Genomic DNA, 26198 nt, shown 5'->3' with positions numbered 1-26198 from the left:
CTCGAGCCAAGATTGGAGGAGAGACCAGCCAATGAACAACAAGAAGGGCAAAATGATTGGTCCAGGATGGCCCAAGTTATAAGCCAATCAGAGACTAGAAAATGGACCTATCACAGCGTGGATCCTGGGCGCTCCAATCAGCTGATTAAAGAGAGACTTTAAAAGGCCTGGGGTGCCCAACACCCCCCTTTTTCCTCTCCTCTGAGCCGGTTTCCTTGGAAATCCGTATGTTGCAATTATTTAGTTACTAAGTTGTTGAAAAAGTCTCCGGACTAGCCGGAGTCTTAGCGTCCAGTTGTTTGTTCTGTAATAAACAGGCTTACATCTTTTAATCAACCAGCCTCCTTTTTGTTATTTTAAAGTTTTCTTTCTAAGCCTGTCCACAACACAATGATACCAGTCAAGCTTGGAGGCCACACTTTGGAACCTAGGCAACAGCCACAATTTACCATCCCATATCCTGATAAACTATTTACCAGACCAAGATGCCATTTTCTAGGAGCATCAAAATGGTACTTGCTAACACTGATTCTGATGTTAGGATATAGGACCAATATCAATATACTGCACCAGAAGGCAGTACTCCAAATCCTTCACAGCAAATGGACTGAAAAACAGTTGCAAAAAAAAAAAAAAAAAAAAAAAAAAAAGTAATGGAGAGACACTCAAAGTAAGTGTGGCAACTTTTATCAGTGAAGTCCTCTGCCCATCGCTGTCTCATTCTTGTGAAACCAGACACATTCTGAGTCCAAGAAAGGGCCATGATTCTTTGTTAGAATGTTTACTTGGTTTTAGTAATGCAACACATACAATTTGTATCTTCATCCTATTACACATGCAGATCTGCCTACAATAAATACATTTCTTAAGACTGTTTAGAAAGACCATTAAAATCACTTATATTTGGTCCTATCTTTACATAATTAAACATTATCCTATGCTTTTCCTGCCAATTACCACCTCTGTCTGTAGTCCTATGGATAAATTACTTGCAACATATTTCAGACTATAAAATGTACACTGAACTTTGCAAAAAAATCCACACTATACACTACCAGAGTTTTATGGACTTTATATACAAATTCTGCATGAGATACCATTAGGTACCAAGCCTGTGTTGACAGAGCAAGTAAATATGATAGAAAGGTCTCTTCCAGCCCAAACCATCAATGACATATAGCCCAATCATCTCACCACAGGCACGGAAACCTTCCACTAGTCTTGGCTGATCAGAACTCTGTCTACGTGATTCTGAATACTTCCAAAGATATCCACAACTTCTCTGAGCTACTTGTTTCACTGTCTCAGCAGCCCCATCATTACATCCAATCTAAATATACTCACTTTAAAACTGTTGCCCTTTGTCCTGTCACTACAGGCTGTGGTGAAATGTCTCTCTCCCTCTTCCTCATAATCCCCCTCTATGTTCTGAAATGCCATGTTCTGTCTCCCTAGAGCCTTTTCCTCTCCAGTCTGAACAATCCCAACTCTCTCAGCCTGTCCTCTTTGGAAAGATGCTTCATCCCTCTGATCATCTTTGTGGCACTCTGCTGGGCTTGCTCCAACACATCTTTTTTACTGAGGACCCCAAAGCTGGATGCAATATTCCAGGTAGGGTATCATGAGAGCAGAGGGGCAAAATCACCTCCCTCAATCTGCTTTTGATGCAGCCCAGGATGCAGCTGGACTTCTGAGCTGCGAGTGCACGTTCCTGGCCCATGTTCAATTTTTCATCCACTAGCACACCAAAGTTCATCTCCACAAGGCTGATCTCCACCACTTTCGCCTCAACTCAAATGCAGCACCTTCTGCTTGGCCTTGTTGAACTTGGGCCCCACTCCTTGGACCTGTCAAAGTCCCTCTGGATGGCATTCCTTCCCTCACTCACCACTCAGCTTGGTGCTTTTGCCTTCCACAAACTCAATCCCAATATCTTACTTAACTGATGAAAATACTACACAGTACTGGTCCCAGACTTCCGAGGGAAACCATCTGCTCCTGGTTTCCACTTGGACACTGAGCTATTGACTGTAACTCTTTGGATGCAGCCATTCTTATCTAGTGTTCTCACCCAGTCTTTCGTATGGAGAATTTGTAACAGAAATGTATAACAGAACCCACTACCTATGGACCTCCTCTGTGCCACTCTCCTGTGACACTAAGTATCCAATATATAAGCCAAAAAAATTAGCATAACAATTACCATTATATGTCACTACCAAATGCAAAAACAGAAGCCCAAGGGGATTGAAAATGGACACCCAGAAAAACCTTCCTCTGAGAACACTCAGATATGAATTTCCCTGCTCTGATCCATTTCACCAAAAGCGCCTATGGAAGAAAGATAAAAATGGAAACTGTTCTTAAGGCCAGATATATGATTTGGCTTAGTGGAAGGTAATGAAAAGTATGTTCAAGCTCTGGGTCCTGCAATCCAAATTCTTAAAAAAAGACCAGGAAGTATAGAAAACTGGTTAAACTATCTTCCCCAGTACCCCAGCACGTCTACTGGCTTTGCTAGGAAGAATACATCCAGATCTAAAGGCTTTCACAGTAGGAGACTGGGTGTCTAACAGAAGAACACTAGGAAGCTAAAATGCTTGTGTACCTGCTTTCTTCTGTTTTCCTTTGGATTAGTATTTTTTTTTTATAGTACTATGAGGATCCTTACTGTTCATGTTTCTGATCTTTTCCTTGCACTCTGATCCACCTCTGCCTCAGCAATCCCTGCTGTTCAGGGACTTAGAACCTAAAGTTCTGAGCAACAAAGTATTTTCTGAAAAGTGTCTTTCTGAAAGTGTTGTTTACAGGGTATCATCACCAACCTGTTTCATGAATGGCAAAAATCATTGTGAGACATAATGACTAGAAATAAATAAACTGCCCCCCGCCCCTGATTTCCACACATCTTGGAGAAGCATACATTTCATTTGTTTTATTTACTAGACAAGTAGCAGGTTATTTTATTAAAATAAAACTGTATTAAAAAATTGAAATGCATACATTCAAACTACTCGAGCACATTCATCACTTCATACAGGAACTAAAATTGGAGCTGTTCAATAAAGCAGAAAATGGGTATGTTTGGGACACTGTCAGCAAAGTACTTTTTGTACAGTTCTGGAAGTCATGTAAGTATATCTTCAGGCACGAATTTGGTTTAGGCATTACTTCAGTCCCCAACACTAACTCATTACAAAACTGCTGCTTTGACAGAACCACCAGGTCTTCTAGCACACAAAACAAGTAATACGCTGCTTTAAAAAAAATCACTGGAATAAAAAATATGGATAATGTATAAAAATAGTATAATTTTAATTTGAAATTGTTTGTTCAGTTTTTCTGTTATGTTTCTGAAGTGAACTGTAACCATGTGCCTTGTTGAAGGAAAAGATGGGAGGTAGAAACAGCAACACAAATAGCCTGTGAATCTGCTTTCTTAGACCTTATTTTATGAAACTGTAACAACAGTATTACTTAGACTTTACTTTCTACCATCAGTTAAAAGGTACCACTGAAAAAAGGATACTGATTTTTTTTTCTCTGTTGGATACAGTTTGTCAGTAGGGCTATTTATAGTTGAAAACATACTCAAAATCTTATTTTTACCACTTATATGTGATCAAACCAACAAAGATTTTAACAGAAGCCTTACACATGATCATCAGTCAATGTTTAGTCCATTCTTTTAAGCTTGTAACAATTGTTGAAGATATTATGACCTCTGAAAGTTCGAAAGTGATCCACTCTTCCTTGAAAGCACTGAAACTTCAAGGTTCATCCAGGTTGTTACTGCTTTGGCAGGATGACCGAACACTGCGCTGTTGTCTGAAATACAAAGTCACAGGAGATAAATGCTTCTTTTGCTAATGCAGAGAGAATTACTTTTCATTGTAAAAGTAGATTATGTAGCTTCCATTTGGGTACTATTGTGTAAATCCTTCCACATGCATAGTATCTCCAATTTTTTCCAACAACACAGAAGTTGATATAATTACAAGGAGGCCATACACACACAACGAGTTTTCATTACAACTTTTGCAAAGCTATGTGATAGGCTTATTGGTATGGAGAAGAACAAACATATTACAAAAACATTAATTTATGAACTTTGGGCTTACAGATGGCAAATCAAAAACTGTGCAGCATGCTTTCTGTGACCTCTACATGACTTTCTATAATTTCTGAAGTACAGCTATCAAGAACAGAAACCAGCCAGATGGCACTGACTGAGTGAATGAAATACTCAAGTTATGTAGGGACAGGCAACTTTGACATTAGCCACATTCAAGGGCAGGGTCTGAGAAACATTTTAATCTCAGCTTTTGTGAGATGTCCTTGTCCTGCAAGTACCCCTGCATGTAGACCAATGGAACTACAGTTGAAGTGAAGCCTTGATGAATTTTCCTCCTTCACTTTACTCACCTGAGGCAATATACTGTGATCATATATGTACATTCACTGACCAGTATCACTGATGAGATTTTTTTTGAGGAAGAAAATTACTCAAAGATATTTACAAGATTAGAGTTTTATATAGAGAACTTAGGAATGTAAATTTCAGTTTGAGATAGACTAGAAAAGATGACTGAAAAAATACTAAGCTTGATGCCCTTCAACTTGTTACCTGTCAAATCACATAAATGCCCAAGTGACTCCCTAATGAAGTGCATTGAAATACATCGACAGATACCTTACCCAATCTAAACTATCCTAGAGTATTCACTTACCACAACTCTCAAAATACAGCATTATTTCTTGTATCAGAGATCTGACAAATACATTTCTCACAGGCTAGTACAGAAGTTCAAGAAAAAGGCAGGCAGTACCTGCAGGTTTCCCTGCAGAGCCAAGAAATTTACCTAAGAAGCACTCACAAAAGCTCTGACACCTTACCACAAGCTGATCTTACACTGTAAAAAAAAAAAAAAAAAACAGTTCTAACAGGACATTCCTTTTACCATTATAGTACAGTTTTTTCCTAACTCATACTTTTCTTAGCAAAGATTAAAAAAATTCTACTTTATCAGGTCCCATTTGAAATTGTCTGCTGCCACCAATTCATTTACTTATGGGCAATGAGCCCCTGTTTTACATGGTAAGTTTTTGTTATCAATGCATTGGCTGCAGTTCTTGCTGTCTTTGACAAATCTTCCAATTGTCAACTATAAACAAGCTCCCATTGTCCTGAAAGCATCCCTAACATACCTGCACTTCAATCTGGGTTCTCTCTTTGCAACTTGTTTCTGTTTCCAACCCTTGAATGCTGCATTTTTGCACTAGAGCTGTTTCCTGTTCAGTCAAGGTCTTTCTGTGGATTGGTACTGTGCTTGGAGAATGCTGCCCTTAAAGAACTGCCAACTTTCTGGAGCTCCATGACTCTTCAGAGCTATCTCCTATGAGATTATACATACTAATTCATTGATTGAAAACAAGTATGCTTACCTGAACTCCAGCAACTGTACTGTTAATTGCCTTACTTGCTGTTCATAGGATGTTGAATGCCACAATTTCATGAGGATTACAGCAAAAACTGTCAGTAAGTCTCACCTCACTGAACAACTCTTCTCAGTAAACAGCATACCCAGCTGTATATCACCCATGACTGACCAGCCTATGCAGAAATTTCCTTGACACCAATCAGAAATCAGTTGGACCACTGTGATCAAAAGCATCATCTGTGTTTCCTGACACATGACATAAATACCATGTGGTCATACCCTGTTCTGAAAGAGTGAGGGCTTTAACTTGACACTGGAAAATTATCTCTTTACAGCAAGAAAGCCATGAAATACTGGCCCTAAAGACATCTTAGCCAGTTAAAAACTAGAAACTTTCAAAGTACACTTACACTCACTGACATATCAAAGATTAAATGATAGAGTAAATAGAAGCAATGGCAAGCAGCCTATCCTTTATAAAAAAAAAAACAAAAACCCAAAAACCAGGCCTTGGACATTTTGTTTCAACACCAAAGCCTTTTCTCGAGATTACTGCGAGATTCAGAGGTGACACCACTGGCATGTGTGTTGATCTGGGATTAATCCTTCCACACAAGGAGACAGAGAAATACAGGTGGGCAGACACTGATAGCACATTTTCTCCTGCCAGGTGAAGTTCCTCCTGTCAAAGCAGACTGATTACAGATCTTGGAAAAGAAAATCTCTGTCTATACAGAGCTTTACTGTTTCACAAGCTTCCCCAACACTGAACCAGACATTTGCCCATTTGATATGCACAGCTATGGCTTGGATATATGCTGTCACTGATAGTAGTGTACCAGCTGCAGTCTTACTCAGCTTGCTCCTTGTCTGTGTTCCTTAACACATTTCCACAGTGCATGCAAGATGTGCTGCCTTCAAACTCTAGGAAAAGAGCTCCAAAACAGTTCAAAAAACTCCACAATCCAGCCTTCAAAACTCACACTATAAAATACACTGAAGTACACTACAAGACAATAGTTTTAAAAAATTCTTTATGGTTCACTTACATAGCTGTACAGAGGCATATACATATGTCTTTCTCTTTGCTTCCCTGCAAAATTGCCTCTCTCATTTGTTAACACCAATCCTTCATCTGCTTTATCACCACTGAATTCCCCAAACAGGAACATTTGTAGCCTTTCTTGATATTCCTATGTAAAATTAAAGGAAGCCTCCAAAGCCTCTGGAGCTTCAGAATTTCTCACTATTCCAGAGTTCTTGTTCTTTCAAATCATGAACATTTGTCGCTCCTACTTTCTTGATATAAAAATTCAATCCCCACTGCCTGTTTCCAGCTCTTCCACTGCCTTCAGATCAACTCTCTTTCTCAGTACACTACCACTCAAACCTATATGTAAAGAATATAACCACCTAAGAATTGTAAGTGAAACTATTTCATTATTCATCATTGATATGAGGCAGTACATATTTAAGAGAAAAAGAGTTAAGAAGCAACATTAGGACGGAGTCACCCTTCCTCTGGTGCATTACATTTTCTTTTCAGCAAACAGTACTTAGGGGACTAAGCTGGAAGAAGCACTTGACAATGAACTGAAAGAACAGCTGGTGTTCATTAAAGGGGAATATTGCAAATGTAGTGCCAGCTCTTTTTCACTCCCAATGAAGATTCAAGACAATCACAAAAAGGAACACAGAAGGACACCGCTCACTAAAGTATGCCTGCCAGAAACCAAGGCAGATTCATCAGTACTCAAGCAGCATAATATATTTGGGAACCATTTCCTTTCATGCCAGTATGAAAAAAAAAATGCCTGAGGAATATCTAGCACATTTTATATTATTTGTTCAAACTCTGAGTTTGCTGTATAGATAGGCATCTGTATTAAAAAGTGCAGCCCCATTCTCTGAAAATGTTTTCCATGGATTAGAGGGAAGAAGCAACAGTGATTCTGGTACCTCCCTTATCCATCCAATGATACAACTTCCTAATGTATGCAGAAGAGAAAGGAAATAGTCAGTTATCTCTCTCATATGTACAGACGGAACATTAAAATAACTGTTTCAGATAACCAGGTGAGGAAGATTCGTAAAGAGAATTCAGGCACTCCTAAAGAAAAGTAGGTTTTTCAGTAAAGAATTAGCAGAAGACTAATTTCAAGAATTTGGGTTAGAATTCTACAAACCTGACCCGGCCATTTATGCTTAAGAAGTGGATGAAGTGCATTTTACTTAATATGTCTTCCCTTCATGACATTGACTAAACTAGAGATGAGAATCACTGATACGACGTATTGGTTTTGTGTGGCCTGGTTTTGGTAGCAGGGGGGGTTACAGAGGTGCCTTCTATGAGAAGCTGCTGGAAGCTTCTTCCATGCCCAGCACAGCCTATCCCTGGTGGCTTCAAAGATGGATGTGCTGCTGTCCAAGGCTGGGCCAATTACAAATTACGGTAATGCCTCTGTGATAACACTAAAGAATTCAAAACTAAAAGGGGTTGTGTAGTTATAATTTAAGCCAGAGAAGAGTGGAGTGAGAACATGTGCAGACACCAAGAAAACTCTGTGAGAACTCTGCAGACACTAAGGTCAGTGAAGAAGGAGGGGCAGGTGGTGCTCCAGGCACTGGAGCCAAGATTCCTCTGCAGGCTGTGGTGCAGCCCACTGTGAAGCAGCTCTGGCCCTGCAGCCCATTAGAAAATCTGGTAACACCTCTATGATAACATATTTAAGAAAGACAAAACAATGGGAACTCTCTTTTCTTCCTCTGCTTGGAGGGGTGGTGATGGGGGCCACCGGTCCCCTTCCTGGCAGGTCCACTAGACCATGCCAGGAGGGGCCATCCTGGAGCGGAGAGCGGCCCTGCAGCCAGAACTGGGAGCGGCCCTGCAGATGAGACCTGGAGTGGCTGGGGCCAGGAGTGGCCACATGGCTGCTGCCATCATGGCACGGCCAGCAATGGACTTTACCTGCCTGGCCACTTCTAGCCTGCTGCACTACAAACAGAAGGGGAGAAGAAGCAGCAGCAGCTTCTCCTTTTCGGCACCCTGCACAAAGAGAGGCACTAAGTAGAGCTGGCACTGTGGTGGCCAGCATGGCCCATATGGTGCCGGTGGGGACCACATGATCAGCAGCGAGAGGCATGGCAAGCAATTCCCTGATGCAAAGCCCGGACAAAATCAATCTTTCAGCACAACTCTTTAAAAACTTTTCAATTGATAGAACTTGAGAACAAACAAACCTATGAACACCAATTCTCTCCCAAGTCATAGAAAAGGGAAAGGTGAAGACATGAGGAGAACAGCACGGCAACACTAAGGTCAGTGAAAAGGAGGGAGGGGGAGGAGGAGATGCTCCAAACATCAGAGCTGAGATTCTTCTGCAAGCCATGGTGAGGACTATAATACAACAAACAGTTTCCCTGTAATTCATGAAGTGCATGGGGGATGCACGATTCACCTGCAGCTTGTAAGAAAAAACGTACTCACGCTGGAGCATGTGGATGCTGAAAAGCTGTGATCTGTGATCTGAACAGAGGCATGAACTGAGAGAACCCTTGCTTCCAGAGATAGAGGAAGAGGAGTCTTGCTTCCAAAGTAGGACAGCTCATCCTTAAAAGACTATACCACATGAACAAGAATAGCCCACCAAAAACAGTTGTGGGAAAACTGTTTGCCCTTGGGAGAGACTCAGGTTGTAGCAGATTGGGTGGGACTGCTACTTGTGAAAATTAGAACCATGTTAGAGAAGTTCACAGAGAACTGTCTCCTGTGAGAAAGATCCCATGGCATTGCAAAAGAGACTCCCCTCCCTAAGCAAACTGAAGATTTTTAGAGGTGACAAACTCTAAAACCCCCATGCTTAGTGTGTCTTTGCTGTCGGTGGGAAGGAAAGAAGGGCTGGGGTAGGGCAGGAGAGGTGTTCTCAAGGTTTTAGTTCTCATTATCCTCTTTTAATTCTGTTAATAAAGTTTTTCTTTATACCTTTTAAAGTTTGAGCCTGTTTTGCCCTTAGAGTGTTTTGTCCTAATACTTATCTCACCCCATGAGCCTTTTAATTTCTTTTTCATTCTCTCTCCTCTGCTCAACTATAGCAGAGAAGAACAAGTGAATGATTTTTCATGGGTGGACTAGCATTTGGCCACTGTCAAAATTCCGACATTTTTGGTGGAGAATGCAGGCAAACATGAGGACTTAAGGATATTAAGTGGAAGAAATAATGGGCAAAACAAGTATTAAATCACAAACTGAGTAGAATGATAGTGGGAAATTTATATTGTAATTGTAGTGAAAATCTAGGGGTGGATTTTTTGTGTAATTTATCTTTTTGGTTCTGTGTAGTGACTGTACCTTAGATTAAGTGTAGAGAATTTTCTCTTCTGTTTAGTTTGGTAGATTTTGTTGTTCTAACTAAGGATTATATGTTGAGTATATATATATATAATTTTGATAATAATTCTTAAATATTCATAGAAGCCAGGAGTGGAATTATCCTGCTCTGATTTTGTCAGTAATAAATTCAATTAATATCTCTAAGCTGAGCCTGTTTTGCTTGTGACAGTATTTGATGAATGATCTCTCCTGGTCCTTATCTCAACCCAGTCAAAAAAAGTTTTTTGAGAAGCTGGATAGACATCCAAACTGTTTTAACATTGTTTTTCCCCTCTTTGTTATATCCATAAAAGAATCTCAAGTATGCCTGTGATATACTGATGATAAAAAACACAAGTAAACCTTGTCTAAGAAAAATTCTGCTTAAGAATTCCCTTGCCAATATATTTTAAAATGTTTTCTTTTCCCTAGTTTTTTTTAATGCATCTGGGACTTAAAACCTACAGAGAACACAATTCTAATAATTTTAAATTGGTTATTACACATATCTTTTAAGACTCTTCCTGTTCTACATATTAAAGTAAGCATAATGTTTTTGGTTTGGTTCAGTCTCTTCTACTTGATTCTTCTTAGTGCTAAGATCCAAAATCAGGGTTTCAATTGGATACTCACATACGTATTCGTATCTTACTTTGTATCTCATTTATTTGTATCTTATGAACATCTTATGGCTGATGTCTCACTTCATCAATCATATATAGCTATCCATTTTTTTTAACCTTTTCCAAAACTCCTTGTAAAACTGAAGCTAGATCTTGGCAATAAAACTTGCAAGAATCATGTAGAATCTGTCTGCCCTTCTTGAATAAATTTGGTTTCTTGAAGTGTTTACTCTGAAACATTTTGATTTAAGCAAAAACATCCTGTAACATACACCTGTGTTGCGTGTGCACACACACATACACTGTCCCTTGCCTCATTCACATACTTACTTTCAGAGTGTGCAGGGTGCTGGTCCATTCCATGGAGCCTATCTGAGGTATAGCAGTAAGGAGTATGCTTGTAGCCTTATTTGCATTCCCTTTCAGTGTCTTTAAAACTTTATCCACTGAAACCTAGAAATACAATACAACTGAGTGGTGTCTCTCAATTTTGATGGCACACATTTTAAACACCCAAATAAATTTAACTCAGAAGTGTCAAAAGTGAAGCCTTAGATTATCAGTCTTTTTAGATAGTACAAATGTTTTTTCCTCTGTGTGTGTATGGTTTATACTTGTATATTGCAAACAACTAGGAGAACTAAAGCATATACATACTAAAGCATATGCGCAGAGCTGCAAAAGGAAAATAACCAGACCAATTGAGTCACAAAGAAGACAAGTCACGCAGAATTCATGAGCTTCATATCCACAGACCCCCTGATTCAGACAACAAGAAACACAAGGTTTGCTAGTAGTGAGGCAGGCTCATGAAAATGAATGAAATAGCAACAATTGATTCTATTTTTACTTTCACAATAATTCATCAAGAATAACTCAGGGATTCTAACGTAATTAAGAATACATTTAGTACAGTATGTCATCTCTGATCAAAACCTACACATTTTCATCCAAATCCCTCAGGGCAAAAACAGAGGAAAAAAGTTTCACTCACAGCTTCTTCATGTTCCTTCCAGCAGTCATAATCTGTTGCCATGGCAATACTAGCATAACTCATTCCAGCTTCCTTTGCAAGAATCACTTCGGGCACTGTAGTCATGTTGATAACATCAGCTCCCCAACTGCGAAACATACAGCTTTCTGCTCGAGAGCTGAAACGTGGGCCTTCAATTGTGATCATTGTCCCCTTGGAGTGACACTGGAGCCCCAGCTTCTTGGCAGTCTCAATAAGAACCTGCAAAACATGCCAATGTTGAGGAAAGGAAATAATTCCCTTCGTGCACTGCCTTTGCATTCCATCGAAAACTTGCACACAAAAGAAGTTAGCTTTATGCAGAGTAGTCATATATATCATATGACTACAGCTGTCCAAAACTAAAGATGAGTTTTGTTTTCCTCACCCAACAAGAAAAATTAATAGTCCTACCAACAGGGATGAACTTGAACTCATCTGATTGTGTTAGTATCAGTTGGATTACTGCTTTCAATGCAGACCAAGAAAACTGGGAAACAGAATTTTTTGCACATTTAGATTGTGCCTACATTGCAGGCAGAATTGCAGGTAAAAGCATTCCACTGAGCACTACATTATCACATGGTGGAGCTGAGTCACTGAAAACAGTAGTAAGAAATTTCTATTTTGAAAGTAAAACTTTACAAGCACATACTTCAAAGAGTACCCTGGGAATCTGTGCAGAAATTATTACCACATTTTCCATGCCAGTGGCTGAGCTGTATACTGGACATATAGCATGTAGTCTGTTGGAGGTTAGGTCTCTTTCCTTTTGCTCCTTTTTACTTACAGAATTTTTCCTGTAAGTTGCTAGGAAACTTTAATGACTGAGTACTTAAGGAAAAACAGGGTACTGAAGAAAAACAAAATAATTGGCCAGGCTCAGGGGAGTGGGACAGGTAAAGTAGGGCTGGGGCAGCTGCTAGCTTTCTTTCTTCAGAGGAGGATGGTCCGAACTGCTGTTTTGGAAAGGAAATTTGCTGCTGCTGCCAGAGCCCAGCTCGGTCCTGCTTCTTCTGCTGTGGGCTCGATGTTCCTCAGTCCTGCTCAGCACCAGGATCGGCTTCCCCAGGGTTGGTGAAGCAAAGCCTCTCCTCCATCCCTGCCCATCTCAGCCGAGGCGCCATCGCCGCGTGCTCCCCGAGCCCGCGCCACAGCGCCCCCTACAGCCGCGGGGGAGTCACCGCACCTGCCCCGCCCACCGGGAGCAGCAGCGCCCCTGCTGGCTGTGCCCGGAACTGCACCAGAGGGGAAAGTGCCATGGCCAAGAAGGCTGGGACGGAGTGCCTGGTTCTGTTTGGTGTTAACGCCAGTGTTGGTTTTGTTTGCTTTATTGCACACACTAGTAATGAACTGTTATTCCTATTCTCATATCCTTTTGCCTGAGAGCCCCTTAATTTCAAAATGACAACAATTGAGAGGGAAGGGGTTTACATTCTCCATTGCAAGGGAAGCTCCTGCCTTCCCTAGTAGACACCTGCTTTTCAAACCAAGACAACTTCCCATCAGTTTTTTTAGTTCAAATGAGAACCTCATACATGGCAGAATAATTCTGACTTTCTCTCTTGGTAAGTGGCCTGGATAATGCCAGTTGATACACTTGGAATAAGAGGATACCAGCCTAGATAAATGGGACTAGGATGCTCATCACTGTCCTGAGTAGGAGAGTGAAAGGAACTACAATGACATCTATTTAAAATGGCCATCAGCAAAAAAATAAAAGATAGAAAAGAAAGCAAAAGCACTTCCAAAAATTGTGGTAGGCCAGGAAGGACCTTCATAACCTTTTCATAAGTAGCAGTGAAAAACCTAGTCTGACACCACTAGAAGCAACTTCTTAGCATCATGACTTATGCTCTGTGGAGCAGTTTCCATGCAAAACACTGTGAGAAGCCTACACTCAACACAAACAGATGCAACAAGCAGCAACAGCTCAAGTGTGGGTACCTTTTCCCTGGCATGCAGATCAGTGGATCGTGTGGAGCAATGGATTTTGTGGAGCAGCACAACAACATAAAGCTGCAGATGCATGTAAACGGGTAAGTCTGCACTGTACCTGGGTTGTGGCAACACCTGACACACCTACAGATTGGAAGAAGTATTGAGTGCAGCCCTGTCGAGAAGGACTTGGGTGTGATGGTTGATGAAAAACTCAACATGACCCAGCCATGAGCATTCCAAGACTAGAAAGGCAATGCGATCCTGGGCTGAATCCAGGGCAGTGTGGGCAGCAGGGCAAGGGAGGGGATTCTGCCCCTCTGCTCTGATCTGGCGAGACCCTACTGGAATACTGCATCCAGCTCTGGGGTCTTTACTATAAGAAAGAAATGGAACTGTTGGAACAAGTCCAGAGAAGGGCCATGAAATTGGTAAGAGCAGTGGAGCACCTCCCCTATGAAGATAGGCTGAGAAATTTGGGGTTGTTCAGCCTGGACAAGAGAAGGCTGTGGGGAAGCCTCATAGCAACCTTCCAATATCTGAAGGGTTCTACAGGGAAGGTGGAGAGGGACTCCTTGTCAGGAACTGTAGTGATAAGACAAGGAGTAACAGCCACAAATTAAGAGTGGAAATTTAGGTTAGATATTAGGAAGAAATTTTTTAACGTGAGAGGGGTGAGACACTTGAACAGGCCCATGTAGATGCTGCAACACTGGGAGGGTTCAAGGCATGGTTGGATAAGGCCTTGAGCAACTTGTTCTAGTGGAAGGTACCCCTGCACATGGCAGTGGCAGTTTGGGCTAGATAATCTTCAAGGTCCTTTATAACCCCTTAATATTCCGTGAGTTGTTCTGTGCTGTAAGTTGATCTAGTATTAATCACACCAAATATTTTGGTTTATGGATGCTATTAATTCTGAATATATGTTTAGAGGAATGCCAGTTAATTACATTGTTAATAAATCAACAGACCAACTGACATGACATAACCACACATGAGCAGTATCTTTATGAAACTCTTTACGAAATTCCAAATTTACTGCCTATAAGTTGTTGTTGGGCCTCAGTTTCTAAAAGTAGCAGCAGTACCCAAGATACCCTATATTATTCAAAACTTTTAGAGGAAAAGATAAACTCCATTTAGATTCTCATTTAACTTACAGTGCATAAACCAACTAAACCAGATCATTTTAATGTATTTGCACATATGCAGTATAATATGAAGGTTTCAGATGTTTTGTTGCAAAATTCCTTAAATATATTACATTCACAATTTTGGTGTTTTTTTAATTATTATTATTGCACTTATCTATGAAATTCCTCTGAACTGGCATAAACTGTGCTGAATAATTTTCAGACATAGTTTCAGGAAAAAAATTATATCACTTTTATCTGGTATTTTAAAATAAAGTGAAAATACTCCTTCTCAGTCTCACAAAGAGCTCAAAACCCACATGCTCTTTAAAACATCTCTCAGGCTGATTAGAATGCACAGGCTAATGAGATAATGATCACATGTGAGACTGGGAAGTACCTAAATGTTTTTTCTCTGTTTGAAAAGGTACATTTCTCTGCTGGCTTTTCAAAAAATGTAAAACCCAAATAACATCTCTAGCTTGTTACCAGCCGAAAGAAAACTGTTTCCTGCAGTCTCAGGAAATGTCTTATGTATGAGTACTTACTTTTTAAAAAAAATGACAATGTGAAGTACTGCCAATCACCAAAGTAATAACACTTTTCAATCAATTTCTTAATAAACTCCTTGCATCTGCTGCAATATGACACCATGCTGACAGTAGAAAGCAACGAAATACCTACTAATCTTTGGTAAGAGCATGTAGCTAGGCTCTTTTTGCAAGAAAAGTAAGAAAAATGCAATAATTTTGCATAATTCACTGTTCATTGAAAAAAGGGCAAAAGCATGCATATGTATAATATGCAGTGGTTTGTTTCTTCATGAGATGTAAAATATCTTTAGCTCATTGTAAAACACCTTGATTCCCAGTGCAGGTATCTCTAAACCACAGTGTGGCCAATTAACAAAAATAGCACATAATGATGCTGAAGCGAATTGGCAACAAAAGCAGAATAGCTCAGTAATGCAAATGTTTGTACGTGGTCTGGTTATGTGAGCCACCTGCTTCACAATTCAACTTTGTCTTGATTGTAGAGAGCAGGTCTCTTAGATGAATATGACTGATTCTGCAAGTACTCCTGTTCCTCTGAAGAATGTACCTCCTTGCAGCTACCGATCAGAGCATTCCACAACACCACAAAACATGCAGTTTAATCTTCACCTTCCTTTTTCTTCAACTCTAGGAATACACTAAGGTGATATATTTAATCAGATGCACTCCTCCCAGAAGCTTATAAAGGTGCTGAGAAACAGAGACGTGTTTCATACTCTGTAGTCTGAGAAGCCTGAAAATCTTGAAGTGACGCCACGAAGAGCAACAACTACGAATAAATACAATTGGCAAAACAAATACAATTTGGCTTGTTTCCATGCTTAACATCCTAAGCCTTGACTCTCCACCACCACCCACCCCTACAATACACAAAAGCACAAATGCAATACTGCAATTCTTGTGAAACACTACTTTAAACACTACTTGTTTAAATATTTGAGTACATAGAGTGCCTTTACAATAGGTGCAGCTTTATTCAGAAAAAAATTGAACTAATTTCTAATCCTATCTGCTTTGTTCACTTCATTGCTTTCTTGGCTGGTTACCTGATTAAAACAAAGATCTTTTGTCCTGTTATTAAGACTCTGGGAAAATATGTTGCCAACTGACTTAGGAAGACAGACACAAGTTCTTTTACTTCCCATGATTTCTAAATGTTACATTCGTCCTTAATACCATGATGTATCTGAGAAATAGGATAAAGAGGTGCATATTGCCTCTATATTCTAAGAATGCACAATTAAAATATCACAAATAAGTGCCATAGAAACAACATTTCTTAATACTATTACAGAATTCACTAACCTCTCTGGTTTTGGTGCAGAAAGGCTCAGCCATTGGAATATGACATACTCCTGAGAGAGTGGAATGCTGTCCATCATATAAAGTACAATGTCTTTTAGTTGTCCTAGAAAAGCAGGAAACTTGCTTAGAGAGAACAGAAAGAGAAAGCAACAAACTGATACAAATCAAAAAACACAGCATCCCTGGGAGCAGAAGAAAAAATCAGGATTATATTAGTGACCACCTGTAATCCTGTTCTGCCTCTGTACAAACCTTTGAGAATTGAGCTGGACACTATAAAACTGTTACTTCACTAGTCCATTGTCAATTCATTATGAAAATCTTTTGCTAACCAAGACAGTGAAATGCTGATTTGTTCCTAAATAATACAAACAGCCCTATTGTGATGCGATTCTACTGCAAAACAGCCAGCTAATTCAATAGTCAGGCATGTAACCTCTGGAAAAACATGTAAGTAAGCTTTAAGAAAGGGAAGGAATAAAATCTCAACTACCACAAGACTAGTCAAAATAGAACTTGTTTGTATCACTGCATTCCTACATCCCAAAGGATAGGAATTTACAGAAATAGCTTCCAGCACGAAGGAAGTGTGAATTCAACTAGAAAAAACCTTGAAACAGGATGTTCTGAGAACTTCATTTTCTCAGAAAGATCACACACACATGTAGTTCTAGCTTCCAAGTAAAATAATCCTTTTTCTCTCTTCTTTCAATGGATGGAAATGGTCAAACCATGTTGAAATCACCATTCAGCATGCCATTTTGGAACACATGGAACCCACTATCACCTCACCCTCAAAAGCACTGCCTCAAGCTAATCCACCCAATGGCACTGGTGCATCCACTCAATTGGATGGTGCAAACCATCTGGAATAATGTTCTTAGACACTCACTTCTTCCCTGCAGTATGTCACATATTGTGCCTTACAGGGGAAAATAAAGACAGTAGGCAAATTCAATCCCCAGTTGAAAGACAAAGTATCTGCTGGTAATACTTTTTATAACAGTTCCCCAGTAAAGTCACTAGGAAATATTTAAAAGAAGGTTTTAAATACAATTGACATGTTAGAGTAGGTTTGAACAAAAAAATTCATCAATAGGATGCATTAAGAATGTGAAGTACTGCCAATCACCAATTCTTAAGAATGAGATTATAAAACAGGAAAGGATGGACAAATTAAAAACATCTGGAAAATGGGATACAGCTGTTAAAATCAGTTGAAACACTAAAATTAATTATTCCTTTATGGGATACTGAAAAACTGCAAATAGAATATATCCAGTTTTTCACACCTTGTCTATTTTGTCTGCTAATGAATTATTTAGAGTTGGAGGAAATGGTAAAAGCCACAATCCATTTCTTGCATTATGGTATTCAGATGCTGTTAGCCAGGCACTTTCAATCAGAAAAGCCCAAGGAAAGATCTCATATGCATAAATATTAATATCTGACTTTCAGACACTCTGTGTTCTTTGAAGAGAATGGCTACATCATTAAATGGCCTCATAAAGAAATCCCACTATGTTTAGCATCATTCATACAAACTGCATGGGGCTAAGTAACAACAGTAAGACCTATAAATGCTTTGAACAATAGACCACATGTGTTTGCACTTAGATAATTTATCTTCTCCATCTGTTGTAGTTTAAACCCACCTGGAAATTAAACCCCATTAAGCCCCTGTACCTACAGCAACAGTTACACTTTTAATCTGACAATAAGGTGGCTTTTGCTCCTTCTTTTTGGTTTTATCACAGTATCAAAAGATTTTCTGGCAATTCTGACTGTGACTGATTCTAGGAAGCAAAATACAACTCAAACAAATGAACAAACCAGTCATTTCCATCTGTGACAAACAGCCCTCTACCATTTCCATCATCACCTTCACCCTTCTTCCAGCAGTGTTGAATTATCAAAGTACTGGTAATTAAAAGACAAAATGTAAATTCAGACTGGCATATGTGTATAAAAAGCAGGCTCAGTATGCTCTGCATCTTCAGGGACACTGAAAGAAAATTCTACCAAAAAATTTATGAAGTTTGACAATATTGCAGTAATTGTAGTTGGTTTTGTGACACAGAGAACTGAAACAATAAAACTGGCAGGTGTTACAGGAAGCTAATTTCTGCATCTCCCCAACTGAGCTGAGTCATTCAAGTAAGTAGTTACTATCTTGCTCTTCTCTTCCTAGCAAATAGCAGCAGCAAACCAAACAGAAAGTATTCTAAAGCCCTCAATTAGTCTGATGTAGTCAACTGACTAACAGTACTGCAATTTACTAACAGGAGTCAAAGGCAGAAAAAAATATCCTAGATTTTTAAAGTACCTTCTAAAGAAGAGAACAACTTTTGCAGCCTACAGTAGCAAGTGGTTATTTTTGGATTTGGAAGCAAGGAGAACACAATATATGTATTTTTATATTTATTTAATAAAATGTATGTTTTATTGTTTAAATACACAAAATAATAAGCATAAAGAAAGCAGAGAATATATATGGAATCAAACACTAGGTGTGGTAATGACCTGCAGAATTAGGCTCTCAAAAGTTTGGAAATCTTACACAGTTCTAATTACACCTATTCAGTGTTTCACACTGTAAGTCAAACCTATTCTAGGAAGAAGTCCTACACAACTCCTTATATTGCAATCCTGTCATTAATTTCATGGTGTGCATGCCCAAGGAGAGCAAATTACAGTAGCTGCCTACAGTTCTAGCTAGTAGAGTTCTAGCTCTTCTCCAATTCCTATTCACTGTTCCTTCTTTTTGCTTCACACCTATAAGGGTAATTGAGAATAAGATTTCTCCCTGTTTTATATATATATATATATATATATATATATATATATATATATATATACAGAGAGAGAGAGAGAGAGAGAGAGAGAGAGAGAGAGAGAGTCCAGATACTAAAAGGTACCTGGACACCAGAAGGCACTGATTTTAATGGTGGCATGAGTAAAGCCTTGCCACCTAGACCACAACTTCTTTCCTATATAATGCCTGGCATGGGTTAACCACCATACAGAAGCCAGAATACCTTTGAAGAATAATAACTGACTGTTTTTGCAAATTTAACCAGTTCCGTCTTTTCAAGACTATTAACATTGTTTGCATGACCCTGACTGTCCATTAGAAGGTATTTCAGAAAAATTCCATCTTTTCAGACTTTGGTGGACAATTAAAATATTCTGTCCCATGAAAATATCTTCCCATCAGTAGCACTGTTGGCATAGTGACTTATATAATGCAATCACTCTTAGACTGCTGTGAAGGGCTAAATGCAGACCCTATCTCCAAAGACCTGGCAGTCCAACACTCCCTGGAATAGAACATTATGAGAAAAAGATTTGACACAGAAATTCAGCTGTCAAAAGAGACAGACTATTACAATGTATCAGTTTTCTGAATTAAATTGTACTTTGGGGATGATTTAAAAATTCATATTACATATAATTTTCCACACTGAAACATTTTCACATGCTTTTCTGAGAAGCTTTTTGGTTTCCTGATGCCATTAAACAAGTCACAACAAGTTTCCACTTGCCTATATCAAAATGGAAACTTACTTGCCCAAACAAAACACTGTTCATAAATAGGCTATAACTTATTACTGGTGACCATCTGAATAAACTCTAAATGAAAACAGAGATCAGAGACCAGTTGAGGGTAGAAGTGGCCTCTGGAGGTCCACTTAGAATGGGCTGTCCTGATCCATATCCAGATGGCTTTGAGTACCTCCAAGGATGGAGACTCTGCCACCTCTCTGGGCAGCCTGTGCCAGTACTCAGTCACCTTCAGTAAAAAGTGTTTACTGATGCTCAGAGGGAACCTCCTGTGTTTCAGTCTGTTCCTACTGCCTCTGATCCTGGGTGCTGCTGGACAGAGCTTGGCTTCTTCTATGCACCCTTCCTTCAGATATTTCTACACATCAATGATATTCCCCTTGAGTCTAGTATTCTTCAGGCTATACAGTCTCACTGCCTCAGCCTCTCCTCTTAGAAGAGATGCTCCAGTCCTTTAGCATCGTCATAGTCTGCTGCTGGACTCTCTCTAGAATGTCCATTTCCAAATTGCATTGTAGAGCCCAGAACTGGATACGGTATTCCAGGTGTGGTTCACCAATGGCAAACAGAGGCTCCTGTCACTTACCCAGGAGTCTGTCAGGTGATAATGCAGTCAAAATAACTGCTGCTTGACTTACAATCATCCAAACCATGTCCCCAAGTCTGTTTAATATCTTTCCTACATAAATCAGTATCAATACTGAAAAAAAAAGAGTATTGTCAGCAATATAGCTCACATTCACCCATAAATCAACTCTAGTATAACAAGAAGCATTTTATACAGGGCTTGCCCCTTCAGGGTACTTAGTAATTTAGATACACTGTACCTAAAACCTACTCTTACAAGAAAAAAAGCATTTCAGTTACACATGCAAAAAAAAAAAAAAGTTAATAAGTCAAAATTTGAATAGCACTGCAGTGTGGGGAACAAATCTATGTTTATATGTTCAGTTGGCAATACTTTCAGTTAAATTTTCAATAATTTCAGTTGAAATACTACCAGCAGCACCACAAATGCCCAAAGAAGCTGCATAAGCCATTTTAAATACTTCAAACTATGTGGAATACTGAAATAAGACTTCAAGATATAATACTCCTCCAAGTATTAAAAGTAAATTTACCTTTAAAATGTGCAGCCAGATCTTTGAATTATTGGTGTTGCTGGTGATCTTTAAATGTAGCTTTATTTTGCCCTCAGCTTTGCTTGAATTTTTCTAGTCAGATGATCAAGGAGGAAAAGACCAGCTGGTGTACAGACTTTGGAAACAAATTTATTTCCTTATGATTCTTAAAAAATAAGATATGTAAGTGTCTATTCTTGTTTTAAAACAACCTCCTCTCTTTTGCGACTGTGTTGCATTTATCTCTCTTCTGCAGGACCTCATTATTATGACATATATTTACCTAGCTGACTCCTACTATGCTTTCTTGTACCACTCCATCTCATTTCAGATTCTTCATAAAGCTTGGGATGGCCTGTGCTTTTATTCATGTTTCTCTCCCACATCTGAGAATGGAAGATCTCTTTTACTTCTGAACAATCTTCCCACAGAGCTACACTTTGGCTCATTTACGGCCATTCTTCAAAGCCTAGTACTTCTGTGTCCGTTAAAATGGAACTTCTTATGATCACATTCCCATTTCCTATCATATTTTCTTGTATGAATCTTACTTTTTGACAGAAGAACTGAGGCTATCATCTTACTTTACAAAAACTTAATTTAACATGAACATGTTATTATATGGTTTAACCCTGTTCCTCCTCTTTCTCCTCCTTCTTACTCACCTGTCAATGAACTGGTCAATTATGACAAGATCACCAGGTTGTATTTCCTCTCGTAATGAACCGCAGGCAGTAGTCACTAATACATGGGAACAATTTTCTTCTTTTAATGCCCAGATATTGGCACAGTAATTGACGTTTGATGGCATAATTGTATGATGCCTTCCATGTCTACAAAGATACATGAAGCAAGAGAGTAAAATAAATCAGACTGAAATGGCCTTCCTTCTCTCAAGTAAGGAGAATTTCAGGAAACATATTTCTCCTAACAAAATTGGGAGTGGAACTGACCATTTCAGCTACTTCTGGTATATTTTGTTTTCCTAAATGTATTGAGCTTCTCCTGGAATTCAATTTATGAAGCAGTGGTATAATTTTCTTTTCAAATGCAAAATTTTAAGTTCAAGACTGTAATGAAAATAATCTTAAAAATACAATCAAATATACACCAGCAACCTCTAGATAAAAATAAGCATTTTTCTCTGAATCTTCTAAGTCAGTTCCATAGATTCTGAAACCCCTTTTCCAAACATTACAGGAAAAATTTATATACACCTCCACAAATTTTCTGCCCAGAAGCATTGCTTGTATTCTCCTACACAAAGAGTGGCACATCACAGAACATTGTGTTCTGTCATCTTTCCAAAGGAAACAGTAGAATCATCACATTTTGATCTTTAAGTGATCTGACAGCTTTCATAAATTAAAAGTATGACTTCACACTGATGCAGTATTCTTTTTCACCAAGACAGGAAATACTTGGTCTTATAAGCACAAGCTTTTGTGCTATCTCTGTCTTTGCTACAGAAGCACATCACTTACATGATTAAACACATTAGAAAATGATTTTCAGCCATGTAAGAGAAAAGAAGGAACTTAATTTCTCAACTGATCTTTTTCAGAGGCCAAAAAACCCTAAGAATTTGATCATTCAGGAACTGCACACAACATGATTAAGCACTGTCAGTCAGGATTCCCATGCTGTCATTAGCATTTCTGATAAGCTACTAGGCATACAGATCTATTGCTTTATTGCAGTTGCTGTCATAAACTTCTTATAGAATATACATGCCTCTTCTTTTCCAATCTGATTCAGAAGCCAAAACACAAAGAAAAATTTACAGGTACCTTAGCCCTAAAAGTAAACTTGCGAGGTTTCTATATGAATGGTCATAAATGCCAGGGAGAAGATAAGGCACAGGCAAGTTGTTCAGACATCTTTGGTCCAAAGACTAGTTTGAAACAGTACAGCTATGAGAACTCAGTGTAGCAGTTCATTTGAGAAAATGAGAAAAATGTTATCCAGCTGTAATAAAATACATGAGCAAAGTCCATGAAAGATAAGAAAAGTAAAACCACAGACAAAAGTGTAGTTGCAGAGATGGTTAGCAGTCAGCAGCTTTAATGGAAAAACAATGGAATAAAAAGAATCAGGGCCCTGAGTCCACCACTGGGTCCTAAGTACCCTGGCCAGTCTCAGCCTGAGCCTCCACAGAAACTCCTGATGCCTGTGAGCCTGGGTGCTCCAGCCTCCAAGCTCAGGCCCCAGTCTTCACCTCTGGCCTGAGCTATGTCACAGTGTGCCAGTACCCAGCCTGGTCTACCCCACAGCCTTCAGATGTATGTTGTAGTTTGTCTCCAGAGCGAGATGGGCTTTAGACACATGCTACAGTCTTGTATCTCACCTCCTAAGGTTCCTGCCTGGATTCCCTGGATGCATCCTGTGCTTGACTAATTACCTTGACTTGGCCTGCTGAGAGGCCCTATCATCAGCACCTGCTCTGTCCATTCTGCCCAGGTGCCACAAACTGTGATAATATTCTTACATTTAATCCAGTAGCATGTTGGTCCTAGACATCCATGGTTACACCAGTGTAATATTTCCACACATTCATCTGCAGATCCTGCTTCCAGAGTCTCTTCAAGTATAGTAAAAATGTCTGAATAAAAATTATATAGGGAGGGAGAACTGCAGGGGATGCAGCCCCCTCAGCAATTATTGTAACAGCAAGAGGACTCAATAATCTAAGGGAATGATTTGGAGGAGTTTACAGTGGTAGCATAGTTCATCTGGAAGCAGACATTTTCTCTGTTTCACAAAAGAAATATGCAAACATAGTGAGCAGATGAATTGATTAGTAAGGTTATCAGCATCACCTACCCACCATTAGAGCAGGTGGCCCTGCAGGCTGCCATTCTCACTAGGGCAATACCTCCCACTAGATTTTTTTAACTAACCTAGACAGCATTTTTAATACTCTCAGTCCTTGCAGCATCAAACTTGCTTATGAAAAAACCCAAATGTGCGCTGGACTTTGCTAGCAACCACAGAGAGCAAGATGATGTCAGAGCAGAAATTCAGTTCACTGAATGAAAAAATTCTGAGAAGACTTTAAGACGTACAATACAACCCCCCTTAAAATGCTCATTTACCTTGCCAAGAGCACACAGTCCACATTTTTGATTTTTCCCAAAATCAGAGCATCCGATGGCTGCAACACAAGCACATAAGAATGAGTTACCGTTTGACAATCACATTATAAACCTTTACTACCTAAAAATAACTGCAACAGTTACAGAAGAAAAATACCTGTTACAATTGTAACCAGTTTTTCTTGAGCTCAGCTGTGCCATTTGATATGACAGGTTAGTAAAACAGCCTGGAACAGGAAGATCAAACTTGAAACAGGAAGGATTACCACAAATTTTCTGAGTTCATACAAAAATTAACATTGCAACTCTTTACTTTGGTGTTTGAAACTGTAATATTTTCTAATATAACAAAAGAGTATTTCAAACACAAAAATAGTAGCATCCACGTTACCATCAAATTGGTTAGCACGACTCACTCTTTCCTGTAAATGTCAGCTTCTTTTTGCTAAATAGCTGCCATTCTCTACTAAAGCCCTCTTCCAGCATAAAACCCATTTAATCTGTGCTTTCCCATAACACTCGACATTCTCTTCTCTGTCCCCTTTCTAACTGGGGCTCGCAGTAGGGTGTGAAGAGTTATGGATTCCTCCAACCCATCCCTCACTCAACCTTAGCTTCCTGAAAAACTCTCTCTTCCCTGCTGCTGGGAGTCCTGCTTTTGGGGAATGAAATGTGATATAACAGAGAAATTCTGGTACATAAGTGGCAGAAGCAGTGTTGTACTTGCTCAGCCCAGGGACTTCTATTACAGCTACACAACAAGAAAATACAATCTTCCTGACTACCAACCAGCTAGGACAACAGAGCATTTTGATTTTAGCTGTCCAGCTGGAATGTGTACCTTGCCATGGAGACGGGTCATCCTGCCCATGACAGGCAGCCTCCAAGTCATCAACTGTCATTACAATAAATTAACTGCTCTGTAGGCTGTGTTCTGCTCCTGGCCTTCAGGGATCTGAAATATACTATGCTATAGCTTTCCTTTTTGTTAAAACAGCTACTAACAAAACCATGGTTTATTTACTGATCACAAGTTTGCAAGTGTCTTGACTCACACATTTGCACTTAGAAATATTCTGCTGCCAGCTACTTGATAGAAAAGAAATAAAATTATAATGCTCGATGCAAGATTTCAATTAGCATTTATTTTACAGCTGTTGATTTTATTATACACTTGAAAATTTGCAGAGGTTGACAGTGAAGTGATATGGGAACCCCATGTCAAAGATACCCATTTCTAAAAAAAAAACAAAACCCACTTTCTACTTCCTATTGCATTGCTCTTTTTGGCAATTAGTCAATTAATTAGAGAGAAAGCTCTCTAAAGCACCATAACTTACTCAATCACCAAGGCTGAAATTCTGGCAGACACCTACTATTTCTTTTTTAAAAAAGGGAACATTCCAGAACATTTCTGTTTAAAAAAGTAGTTATTCTGCCTTCTTTTTTTTTTTCTTTCCAAGTATCAATTTAATATTAAACGATTTAGTGTTTAATCTTTACCTTACATACACTCTTCTCAAACAAACATGGCTTTAAGAGTGAAATTTCACATAGGGCAAAAGCCTTGCTGTCTAGTGGCCACAGCAACTTGCCATTGCAACATTCCATAATAAGGAAGGTTCACAAAAATTAGCATTTGGGAGTTTGTTTTGTTTACACACATTTGTTGTGTTAAGTAATAAGCATTTATTAAAATTGTGGACTTAAGTCTCCAAAAGACTACAAAAATACTCTTAAAAACTAAAGAGGATTTCCAGTAAAAGTTCTTGCCTCATATCAAAAAGATCAGCAGATTAAAGACTAAGTGCTTTGCTTTATAAGTTACAGATTCAAGTTTATTCCAAGAGGTAGATTTAAGTTTATACCAATTTTCAAAAGAACTGGGGTAGTTTGATATTCATTTCCATCGCAGAACGCCACTGAATTCTGGCATACATTGATGATGCAGAAAGAACACAACAGCCTTGAAATTCACAGGCTTCAAAATCTAGTTGCTGCAGCTAGGGTTTCCTTCCCAATCTGCTCATATCCCAGCACTTC

General features: G+C 39.1%; 1 protein-coding gene across 2 annotated transcripts in view; it reads right to left on the bottom strand.

The window, feature by feature from the left end:
* Positions 1 to 2930: 2930 nt before the first annotated feature.
* The window catches only part of MTAP (methylthioadenosine phosphorylase), a 33664-nt gene continuing 10396 nt past the window's right edge, over positions 2931 to 26198 (bottom strand). The window contains exons 3-8 of one of the 2 annotated variants that reach the window (XM_054002578.1): positions 24156 to 24214; positions 21726 to 21893; positions 16376 to 16478; positions 11428 to 11667; positions 10764 to 10886; positions 2931 to 3828 (exon numbers count right to left, since the gene is read on the bottom strand). In XM_054002578.1, coding sequence (XP_053858553.1) covers positions 3790 to 3828; positions 10764 to 10886; positions 11428 to 11667; positions 16376 to 16478; positions 21726 to 21893; positions 24156 to 24214 — 732 coding nt within the window. In that variant the 3' untranslated portion in view covers positions 2931 to 3789. The remainder of the gene's footprint in view (positions 3829 to 10763; positions 10887 to 11427; positions 11668 to 16375; positions 16479 to 21725; positions 21894 to 24155; positions 24215 to 26198) is intronic. The other variant, XM_054002579.1, reaches the window with a different exon arrangement.

This window comes from Vidua macroura, chromosome Z (assembly GCF_024509145.1).
Source record: "Vidua macroura isolate BioBank_ID:100142 chromosome Z, ASM2450914v1, whole genome shotgun sequence".
Lineage (NCBI taxonomy): Eukaryota > Metazoa > Chordata > Aves > Passeriformes > Viduidae > Vidua > Vidua macroura.
This window is presented reverse-complemented; position numbering and strand designations above follow the sequence as displayed.